This window comes from Harpia harpyja, chromosome 8 (genome assembly GCF_026419915.1).
Source record: "Harpia harpyja isolate bHarHar1 chromosome 8, bHarHar1 primary haplotype, whole genome shotgun sequence".
Taxonomy (NCBI): Eukaryota; Metazoa; Chordata; class Aves; order Accipitriformes; family Accipitridae; genus Harpia; species Harpia harpyja.
Window position 1 is genome coordinate 972339 of NC_068947.1, and position 12291 is coordinate 984629.

At 41.4% G+C, this 12291-nt stretch overlaps 1 protein-coding gene across 8 annotated transcripts in view; it reads right to left on the reverse strand.

Annotated features, from left to right (window-relative positions):
• The window catches only part of SH3KBP1 (SH3 domain containing kinase binding protein 1), a 228142-nt gene that overhangs the window by 143808 nt on the left and 72043 nt on the right, over positions 1 to 12291 (reverse strand). For all 8 annotated transcript variants that reach the window (XM_052794257.1, XM_052794262.1, XM_052794259.1 and 5 more), the window contains one exon: positions 3752 to 3875. In XM_052794257.1, the coding sequence (XP_052650217.1) occupies positions 3752 to 3875 (124 nt within the window). The remainder of the gene's footprint in view (positions 1 to 3751; positions 3876 to 12291) is intronic.

The window sequence follows — 12291 nt, forward strand, 5'->3', positions numbered from 1 at the left end:
ACCCATACCTGGCGAGGAAAGGATTTTGCTGGCATATGAACTGTAGGAAGAAGCAGAAGAATGATCCCTCCCAGGTTCTGGCAAAGGGTACGCAAGCCAGCCACAGCTGACATTCCTACAGCCTCAGACAGGTCGTTCAGTGCCACGGCCTTTTTCCCTAGACAGGGCTGATGAGGCAGCACCTGAAGCATCAGCACCAGCACCATCAGAACTAGCCTAGAGCTGCTGCAGCCCTGGGAACTGTCAGGGAAAGCACAAGGACTTCATGTTCCCCTAAGCCCATCTCCACACTCGAGCAAATGGTCCTTTTTTGAGCCTTTCAGAGGTGAAGCATGAACTCACTGGAATGCTATATTGAAATGCTCAGTTTCCTAGATGTTAATTGCCATCGCTACCGTGCTAGAACAGATCTCAACACCTTTATGAGGCAGGTATAAACCCAGGTTTGCCAATAGGCAGCCTGAGGCAGAGTCACCTGGAAGTTATGAATAAATTTGGATATGCCACTGCAATCAATCAGAAAAAAACCCTCTGCCTGTCTGAAAAATCAATACATATTAAGATACCTGACCTTGGAAATTAAAGTGTGGTAATTTGGCCAACAGAGTTTAAGTGATTTAGCAAAAGTTAGGCAGCAACTCTGTGGCAGACCGAGAAAATAACCCATTATTTCTTAGGTGTAGCCCTAACTTCTAGATCATGCTTGCAACCCTGTCAAGAGAGGAAATACCTACAAATATTAACTCTCACAAATATACCAAGGCCAAGTGTAACAGAGTGTCCTAAATTATGTTAACCACAGCAATAATTTCTACCGTTTGCTTCCATTAGGTCACTAGTATCTGTGGTCAGCAAGAAACATTAAAGGATGAGAAGTGTTCCGTTATTACTGCTCCCCAGTGAAAAGCAGACAAAATCAAATCCTTCAAAATCTTCTCCTGGTCTTTATAACAAAAACCCAAATGATTCACAGATGGCATCCGACAACTAATCATACCACAATCAGTTGCCACCCTCACTATGTAATGGCAGTACTAACCCAGGTAGACTACTACTGGTGGTGTTACACCAACTTTAAATTGTTCCTAGATTACATCTGCAATCCAAAGTAGTCACGTCCATTACTTATTTGATGAAATAAGCCTTTACAAGAGGCATTTCAATTTACACTGGTTTTATTATAAGAACCCCTAATTTCAATAACGGTGCTTAGAAATAATTAGCATGAACAAACGAGATATAAATTTGGATCCTAAAAATCTTTTTTGTTCAGAAACCATTCTTTTCCTCTTAGCTACTTAGATGTTTCTTACAAATAATTTAGCTATTTTCCTTGAATACCACTGTTGGACACTCGTCAATATTCCTCAAGGAAAAACTCTCTATAAGCCAGAAGCCCAGAAGGCCAAGATTCTTCTGCTCAAAATGCAAATGCCTGCTAAAGTGCTACCACTTAAATTAGGCCAACCAAGTTAAGTAGTAAAACTATGCAATGTAACACCACAGCAGTAGGAGAACACTTATCATCATCTTGGTAATAGAAACAATGCACCAGCACAGAATGCTTCACTCCCATGTGACTGGATCTGCTCTGAAGTTCCAAGCAGCAAGATTACATTGCCCAAGCAAATAAATAATACTGCCTACTATATTCACTGCTGAACAGTGGCTAAAGACCTGTAGATGCATCCCTCTCTTCCTCACTTCCTAACAACAAGGAGGGAAAAAAAAAAAACAAATACCCTCTTTCAGGTCAGGTCACATTCTGTGATCAGTAAACAGATTGAAGTAGGGTTTAATAAAAATCACAGCACAAGAACACTTGAAGAAAATAATCCCTGTGGCATTTAGGGCTCCCTTTTCAGTAAAATATCGCAACACCTTCTGCAAGGAGATTTGCCACATAGATCTTTGAAGACTCGTTATTCCTGAACACAATAGTAACTACTTGCTTAGCAGTCCTCACTTAAACAAGGATACTTTGGCACCACGCTAAAACCGACCCCAGACAAAAAGAGGGGAAGCCTTCTTGGCCTTGTTATGCTCTGTGCATCCTTAGCTGTACTGCTAGATTACAGCACACTGCAACTGCTTGCTCTGCAAAAATGGAAATGGCTGTGGAGAAGCAGCCAAAACGAAAAATTTACTAACCCTGACACTATGTAGAGGTAGCCATGAGAAGTGCACTCCCCACCAACAAAATCCAATGCAATAACATCCTAATATGAAATCTGCTATTTCCAAACCTAACCCCTTCCTCAAGCTACAGATCTTGATGTCAGTCTTTGCCTCTCTCCTTTCAATAAACATAAAGTTTTGTATTCTTCAGCTACAGACAGAAAAAGAGAACTTCTTTATCTCCTGAATCCTTTAAACCTTCTGAGCCAGAGGGAAGAGAGAGGAGGAGAAAGCCTGTGCTCTAAGTATCATATTTGGAGTGTTATCCCCTTGTGACTGAACCGAATCTCTGCATCTGCCACAGCTATTAGCCTTCTCCAAATAGCAGCTGAAGCAATATGGAACAGACTTGGTCCCTAGATAATTTCCCAACTACTCACACAGTTCTGTATAGCAGCCATGAAAAAGAATAATTCTTGGTAATTTAATTCTGCTGTTGCTTGAAAAACCTATGACCCAAAGCAGAAATGTTGGACGTGTCTTCAGATTCAAGATGACATTGCAAACTCAAAAGACAAAGCTTTCTGAGATTTATTTCCAATTTTTTGTTTCAGAGGACATCAATCCTTGCAAAAGAGGTGAAGATTACTCCCCCTTGCATTGCAGAAATTATTAAAACTTCCTCGCTTGCAGTTGCAAACCTTAGGTTTAAGGCCTCTAGTCAAACTGTAGCTCAAATACAATATTCACTGATAACATGGAAGAGGAAATTTCCATATGCATAGTCCTAACAGTATAGAAGACATGCCAAAATGGAAATTACATTACAGCAATGATTAACAGCAGATTATTCTGTATAAGACAGCAAGCAAGAAACCATCCAGTGAATTCATCAGGAAAAAATACAGCCCATCTCTTGCACACAGCCAATTGTCCTCCCACAAGCAAATGGGAGCATAAACATAACCTAAAGAGAAATCCAGCTTTTATATTGCCAATTTTTTGTTTTGTTCTGATATTTCTGAGAGCAAGACTGGGAGATAGGGAAAGAGACAGAAGATCTCAAGGCTTTCATTTTAGCAACTCAAAACCCTACATAGGAGTCTGCATTGGGAATCAAGCCAGACATGAAGAGCACATATTCCAGTCTGAAACAGAAGATAGTGATAGACGCTTCCCAGGAAACTAATGTGTTAAGCTTTATGTTTTCCACTTTTTTTTTTTTTTTAAAGTTCTCTGTCAGTAACTAGTCTCTGTCCCAGATAGAACATGAATACGAGAATGTGGACTGACATTGCTGTGCAAAAACCTCCATACATGCAAGCTGTCAGTTCCTTACTTTAATAAGCTTTAGTAATCTCCTTATACAGCTTTCCTTAATTAAATGTATCTAGGAAGGATTTCTTTAAGAAGAAAGGGATGTCTGTGCAAATTAATGTGGAAATATTAGACACAATACATGCATCCATACGCGAGTCTAAAAGGACAATGAGATTTCTTTTTTTTTAATTATTCCTGCTATGCCTTTACAGTTCAATAGACTCTAACTTTATTTCTAGAAACAAGGAAGGTTTACATTTTGTTCCCTTAAAGGTCTGAATTTAATCTGCATTTAAGCTTCCATATACTATACCTTTTTTGTTGGTTCTAATAATTGTCTCAGACAACAGTAAAGGGCTTCCATTGGAAACTTCATTTATAGGCTTCTCTGGTGGTTTGTTGGCAGTATTTTCTTTCTTCATGTCCTTCTTTATTTCCTGCAGAAGAAAAGGCAGGTGGAGAGGGAAAAGAAAAAGAAGAAACAGTTAAAAAAAAGGTATTACAGAATATACTAAATCTCCAGCTCCCAAGATTTCTCAAAACTTGTATACACACCCCTGCCTATTCTAATGCTACCTCAAAGACTCTTTATAAGTCGAAATGCCACAAAATGAAAAGTCATTTTCAGTAACTCTTCTAATGGATACTATTTTTCATTCTTTTTAAAAGAGGTTAATTCCTTATTTATGTGTGAAAATTGTAGGACAGCTTTGCAAATCTCTTACTAAAGATCACCAAAGCTGAAAAGGTGAGGGGATGGCAGGGGGAAGACTTTTCAGTTTATTATCAATTAGCTACGCATTTGACACACAGGGCAGAACCGGGTACAGTGCTCCTGATGTGAAGGCAGCTGAGTCTGCTTCCCCTCTGTCAAGAAGCCCAGAGAAACAACCACCATAGCAGGAAGAAAAAAATGAACTAGGAAAATATGACAAATGTTACCACAACTGGCAGAAGCATATAGAGAGCCTGCTGTCAGAGCCGTTGCTAACACTAACACATTTTGCAACTGACTACCTTTTAAGGTGATTGACTTCTTCGGCAGCACACAGAGAAAATATATATGGTGGAGTTTCATGAAAGTAAACCCACAGAAAACAGCTTCCCAAGGCTTCACGGTTAGTGCTTGAGAAGATACACAACACCTCTCTATCAGCTTCTTAGGCAGACTTGAAAGGCCTAACTGCTTCGTTGTCTACGCCTACTTTGCCAAAGCATCCAAAATATCGTAGCCTTTCACAGATCCTACCTTGAAACACCACTGAGGTAGACAGGTAGCATTACTTGCACTTTATAGATGGATAACTGACACACAACCACGTACCAAAAAATAAGGAAAAAATAAGTTTGGTTTTGGCTCCAGGCATTGTCCTAGGTCAGGACTGCAGAGCCACTGGGGCTGGAGGGACCTCTGGGGGTCTCTACTCCAAACTCCGGCTCAAAGCAGGGCCACCTCCAGGGTCAGACCAGGCTGATCAAGGCTGTTTGCCCAGCTGGGTCTTGAAAACCTCCAAGCACAGAGACTGCACAAGCTCATGAGCAACCTGCTCCACGGCTTGAGTGCCCTTATAGTGACAAAAATTTTCCTTATACCCAGCCTGAAACTTTCTTTTCCAGTCCCATCTGCTCTCTCCTGTCCTCCCCACCGGGCACCACTGTGAAGGGCCTGGCTCTGCCTTCTGGATACCCTCCTTGTACGTATTGGAAGGAGGGCCCCCCCAAAGCCGTTTTTTCTCCAGGCTGAACAAGACCACCTCCCTCAGCATGTGCTCATGGGGCATGTGCTCCAGCTCCCACAGCCACAGAACTTGTTCCAGTTTACCAATGTCTGTCTTTTACACAAAATCCACATCCCATCCACCAAACGGGATGCTGTATTCTGGATGTGGACTAACAAGTGCCAGGTAAAGGAGGATTATCACTTCCCTCAATTTGCAAGCTATTAATGCAGCCCAGGATGCTGTTGACTGTTTGATGCCAGGGTACAAGCCTGGCTCATACTTAGCTTGCTGCCCACCAGGACCCACAGGTCCTTTTCAGCAGAGTTGCTCCCAAACCCATCAGGCCCCAGCCTGCGTGTCTGCCAGCAATTCCTCATTCCCAGGGACAGAACTGGTATTTGCCCTTGCTGGATTTCATGAGGTTTCTGTCTGGGTCCCTCCAAACAGCAGCCCTGCCTTCAAGCATGTCAACTGCTCCCTCAGTTTGGTGTCATCTGCAAATTTGATGAGATCTTCTACATCAAGCAGGCATCAGGGACAGGTGATGGCTTTGGACAAACTCTTCCCCCTTATAAAAAACCTCTACCTCTCCTCCTCCCTTTCAACTCTCATACATTCACTGCCCTCTTCTACATTCCAGTGCAGTAGCAACCTCCACCATCCCACAGCACTGTCCCATACGCAGGAAATACTGTAGGTCTTATTTAGGTTTCCAGCATATCAGACATGAGCACTAAACCATAGAAAGCAAATTTCTGTTTGAAGTTTCTGAAGTCATTATCTGAGAACAGCAACAAGCAAAACAAGGATATCCAAGTCACTCTATGATGCCCCTTAAACCTGAAATTTATAATTGTTTTTTTTTAACCTTTTATTTCTCCAGTCCAATTGGTATTTCAAAGCTGAACTATTAGCTACTCAACATTAGTACAGTCTTCTGTATCTGCACAAGGCATTTACTGTGTATCAGTATTCCATGAGCAGAGATAAGTTTTATAAACTGCTGCTCACCGAGGGTACAATGAATCTTTTATCTAGTGCCATCACACAGGTAAAATAGTATCTAAAATCCAACTCATCACAGTACCCATCATAACTGAAATAACAAATGTGAATGAATATGTGTATGAAAGGTGAATGCGTCTGTGTGATAGATGCTACTGTTGTTAGAAGAAGAAATATTGCACACAGTTCTTGTATAAAAGTGAACAACATAATAATTTAAGAACACTGCATGCATTTAGAAGAAACTTATATCACTTTCTAAAAAAATGGACTAGACTAATACATACATTATTCCATGAGATTTTTTTCACAGCCTTAAAAATTAAAATGTGTAATAAATGAGTACACCCAAAGCTTGTTGTACTGAAGCTTTAAATTTATTTTGCAGCTAGGTGACAAACTCACGGTATATTAAAAAATTATCTACAGTTCAAACAGAATTTGTGAGTCAAACAGCACTCTCATGTGAACAAGACCACAAGACAACAGCCTACAGAAGACCCCATCTTGCCAGAACTTGCTTCCTGTGTGTCATTACCGTGTTATTTTCCATTCTTTATGTCAGAATGTAATTAAATCCTCAAGTCACAAATTTTGAAACAACAGTATGATGGTTTTTATTTTTAAAATCCTATTTGCAACTTCAAAAGTGACAGAGAAAATCGTCTGCTATAACAGAAAGCAGTGCTGCACCCTCAAGTCTCCAGATGAATGACTGTGGTGCCTTTGCTGCTGCTGACAGCTTTTTGAGGAAGCCTTGTTTGGCTCTTGAAAAAACCAACAGGAATACAAGCAGCCACCTCCCAAACATTGGCATTCGTTTGTAGGGTGGGAAGTCTTACACTTCCTTTCTCATCCACTGTTCATGGAAAAAAGACACGCATGCCGAGTGTCCACTAAGCCAAACTTCATACAGAAGGTACAGCACCTTGCAGTCACCCAAATCGTCCAAGGATTGCTTTTTTTCTCCCTTTCTAGTACTGGTTTGGGCTACTTTTCATCACTGTTTCCTTTGATGCTCATGAAAAGGGTCATAATTTTTCACAGCTACTGCCCACAGTAACATGACATGTGATCAACCCCAGCAGCATGAATTACAGACCCAGGAGGGAATTGAAAGGAGAAGCGGAGAATTCTCTAAATAGTGAAACAGAAATGAAGCAAAAGCCAATCCAGCTGTACTAAGCCAAAGTCTTATCAGAAACATACTCATACTTAGCAATAGCCTATGGGAAGCCCCTATCTAAGAGGCTTAGCACACATTCTGCAGTAGAGAAGTTATGCCAGCTTTAAGCCGCTTGCGCACTTTTTCTACTCCTGGTCTTAGTCTACGTACGGCACAAGACTTAAAAACATACAAACAAAACCAAACCAAAGCCCCGCACCTTAAGCAGGCTCACCGCTGCAGCCTGCGGCAAACATTACTGCCAATATTACACCCGCTGTCCTCAACCCTCTCTCTAGTAGGTTGCTTCTGCCTCAGCGCTGTCGTCTCTTCTACACTGCTCGCCCTTGGGGACCCTGGGATTTTAGGACTTTTGCTCAGCCGTGGCCCAAAGAGAGCCAGGGCACTGGCCTGCCCATGACCGTCTGTTCCACGGCTAACACACCTCCTGGTCCACAACACCCAGCCCTCTCCCGGGCAGCGCCTGGGCATGGCTCAGCAAACAACCCAGCGCACAGCCTGATCCCAATAGGCAACGTGGAAGAGGCAAGCCTGCAGAGGAAGGGCAGGACAGAGGATTTTGCCATCTGAGTTGAGCTATGCCTCTTATCCTCCGGACAAAGAAAGGGACCCTAGTGCTGTTAAATTCAGAAATATTGACATAGCCCTTTATATCCATCCCCACTCTTACCTGCTGTAAAAAATAAGTTATTACTGTAAAACACTACAACACCTTACTGAAAACTGCATTTCTGCTTGAAAAATGGAGTGAAAACAAACACAAACAACTCTGGCCACCAAGCCAGCTCACTTTATTTCACCACAAAAAATACACTGAACATGACTACCTCGCATATTTGGTAAACGATGCAATTATAATGGCCCTAAAAGCTTGGTGCTCCATCAGTAATGGTTATAGAAATCTCTCTACATAACCCACGCGTTCTAGATTTCCGTGGAACAGAAGCCTACCACATGAGGAAGGAGTAGGCAAATGAGCTTCCAGACCCACGTGTACCAAAGGTGGCCTTTAGGAACTTTCCCCAGTCTATGACAAAACCCACTTCTGGTTCTGGTTTCAAGTTGAAGTTTGCAGATATTACTTCTTTTAAAGAAGAAATTCCATGCACACAAAGAAGTAGAAAGCAAACTTCCACTTAGCACAGGAAGTCCCCAGTCTGCCACGGGTAGTTCCAGAACAGCTGAATTTAAATGCTAAAGGAGGATGAACAGAAACTAATAATCCAGCTGTGAGCTCAGGGACTACTGTTTCTTGAAGAAGGAGCTTGTGTATGAAAACAGAGGAGAAACAAGAAGGGTAAGAGACTTTACTAAATTATACTGCTCTAAAATACTAGAAAAAAAAAAAATCAACCTAGAATTAGCTGTCTGCCCAGCAAGGACTTCAGCGTAGCTCCTGACCAGGATTCTTGAACCGGTTCCTGGTGATGTTTTGACTACAGCAAACATACTCACACCCTGATCAGATACGACCACCACCCACTGTGGGCCAGTCTGCCCTTGAGTATGACAGGGGGGACCGGACAGGTACCGTGGGACATCTGCCGCACGCTGAGTCTCCTCAGAAGGACACAGCGTGAGCACCTTCGCTAGGAATCCCTGCGGTGACACTAGTGGGACCAGACTCAACGACCGCGAGAGCCCTTTCCAGAACCCAGCTCACAAGACCCATGTCCATGGAGAGCCCCACACAGAGCCGCAGGAGAAGGGGCTCGGAGGATCCCGAGCGCAACCACCACAAACACCTTGCCCACTCCTCCGATACCGAGATGTTTCTGCAGAATGAGCAGCTCGCTCGCTCACTCACATAGCCTACCTGCTGTAGGCTTTCACAGTGCTAACAGCTTCAAAAATATCTCTAAACCTCATCTTTAATACTATTTGATACTTGATTTTGGGGCAGTGTCCAGTATAAATTTCATGGGTCAAAATGCTGCATTTTTTCCTACCCCACACAAAGATAATTGCAGGTTATTAGCAGATCATTTTCAAGGGTCTATGCCTCGGGAAGCCAGCCCTTAAGTAAATGGCCTCACATTTCAACCACTAAATCTAAACCAGGCCCTCTTGATGCCGCAAATTTTAAGGCAGCTTCCACCTCCTGTGTATGTGGGTTTCAGAGTGATTCCAGTACGATAAGCAGTTCTTACTGGGAAGAGGCATCCTCGACCTGAGAAATTCTGAAAAAAAGTCACTGTCAACTTTAAAAATAAACTTTAAGCCTGATTTGATGAAATATTACAATTTCAAAGACATTATGGGAACTTAAACATATTTTAGAGTACTCTGAAGGCCCTTACACTTTGTACGCCCTTTTAATATCTAAAAAAAATATTTTTTTTTTTTGTAACAAGGCATCAATCATACTGTATAGATGCCAACAGCCAAATCACCATGAAAAGATTATTTTCTTCTAGCAAACTTAGAAATATGGTTTTTCCAAAGAAACAGAAAATCCTAGACAATACTTGAGCTGGTTTTATTTGGATTTTCTCTAACCCAATCCTACATCAGTATGAGCCACAGAAAATTTTTAAGACATTTTCCATAAGCTTGTGAGCTTTTACAACGTGACAAAATATTAACTAACAACAAATTACATAGTGTGATGAAACGCCATCACATAACAAAAGACAACATATTCAAGTGCACCTGTACCCTATTAAATGGCTAATTCAACCTATAAAATCAAGAAATTAAGCATCTTTCAATTTTTTTAGGTCAAAACCTGTTACTCATTGACATGACACATACCTTGTCAAGCTAGAGAGGGATAAAAAGAGTGGTTAATGGTTTTCAAAAAGAAAAGTCTTTGGCTCACCTGCCATTTTCCTACTGTTGTTTGCAAGACCTAGCTTTGTTTTCAGAATTTCATCATTCATTACCTTTCAAGGAAAAAAGTCTATTCTATCTGTGTGCCTACATGCTGAAGTTTCCGCTAATCTATCAAAAAGCTTCCTTTAATTTATAGCAAATGCTTGAATTAGGTCAGCCACAAAAGTCACCGTTAGTATCTGTTACCAACTCTGAAGGAAAGTACAAGAACTTCTGCCATTTTCACTACACCAAAGTTTCAAGATTTTTTTACTCTAGCAGTTCTGACCTTTACAGGAAACTCAGCTGAAAACATTTGAGGAAATTGCTGCAACCCTTTCCATGACTGTAAATGCAATGAAATGCTATTCTATGCTGCTGCAGGTATGAAATGCTCCAGCCAACACTTCATTCCTCATAGTTGTTGGGAGCCATGAAAAATCATGAGAAAAATCACTATCAGACTACAAGGTGATTTATCTGTGGCTTCCATGTGCAAAGGGAAAAACAGTTTGTGTATACTGGAAGCAAGAGGTTTAATCAAAATCAAAGCTTTTTGAAAACAAGACACGTACATACTGAGAGTTCAAAGCTGAGAAATAATGAGGCTTTCACAATTCAAAAATCTACATCCTGTACATTGCTTGAAGCCAAATATGGAAGCAGGAATAAGAACCCAGAATCATATACAGCCAGGGGGAAACCACACAATACATTTGAATTATCAAAAGATGACAATGGAAATGTCAGGAGTGTTTTGACCTCTCTGAGATACAGAATGCTTTTCCTTTAATCTCTTTTCTCAAAAACCGTACTTTACATTTCAAGAGACAACTGCCACCATGATTGCCTGCAAACAGATGTCTGCAACTTCAAACAATATATGAAATCAACTACCCATTTATATTAAAGCCTCAAAATATAACTCTGCTGCAGAGTGCATTAATGCAATATTTAGTCCTCCTGAGACATTTTCTGTGACATTTTCACTAAAACCAGTTAAGAGGTTTTGAATAATTATAAATATGCTTAGATAAAAATGCAACTCTGATATTGTCAAGACTCTTGCAGTTCTACTATGAAATGAAAAACGTATCTGACAGCAAGGTTGGAACAAGCCTTCCCAGCAACTGAACTAGCATCAATGTGAAAATTATTGTCAACCAGAAAGATGGTGGCAGCACTAAAATCCAGTATGCCTCCACAGCACTAGCCTTAAACTCCAGAAAAAGAAAAATCACAATGATTCAGAGACAATAAAGAAACCACCTAGCTTTTATTTTCCTGGCTTCTACATCACTTGAGATTCACTAGTCTTTTGCTTCTCCTTTCTCGGGCAATACCAGCTCCAAGACACAGAGGCAGAACGTGGGACCTTAAAGCACCATGGTCAAGACTGAGATCTCTCCATTAGATGGTCATGACAGGAGACACTTATCAGTGGCTCTGTCAGCAAGCAGAGTGGGAAGGACAGCTTGGGGAATGTGGTTCCCCGGCAGTGACCCCCAGCTCCTAGCAGCTGCATAGATCCCACACTGCTATTGCATCCGTCATCTGAGCTCGTGACAAGAGTCACGCTCTTGTTTCACTACAGCAGGATTGCACATCCTCTCTCCTCTTTCACTATCAGCTTATCCCAAGTTTATAGGAAACATGTTCCCAACTGCCTGTCAGGCATGTGACATACATAATCTTTGGGAAAAAAAAAAAAAAAAAAAGGGTTAGAGTTCACGAGCCTCCTGGTTTGTGCTAGTACTGCCTATTTCTGGGGTTATTTCTAAACCACAGCCTCCTAAGCCTCTCTCAAAGAGTTCTTTGGTTTCTGTATCTAGCCTTCAAAATCAAGTCTATTTCTGTGGCTCACATGACTTCTATCCGATTTACGGCTTGATAGAGAAAAGCATTATTTGTTCACCGAGCTTTACATGCTGAACAGTGTATCTACTCCAGCAGGAACAGCAGCAGTATGCAGAACGAAGGACATTAAGGATGAAGGCTCTGATGCGCCTTACCCACCTTTTTTTTTTTTTCTTGTTGTGTTACATCAAAAAGATGCAATCTTCTGTTTTGCTCTCTCTCAGTGCAGATAAACTCTTGAATGCCATCCACATACAAGTGCTGCTTTCA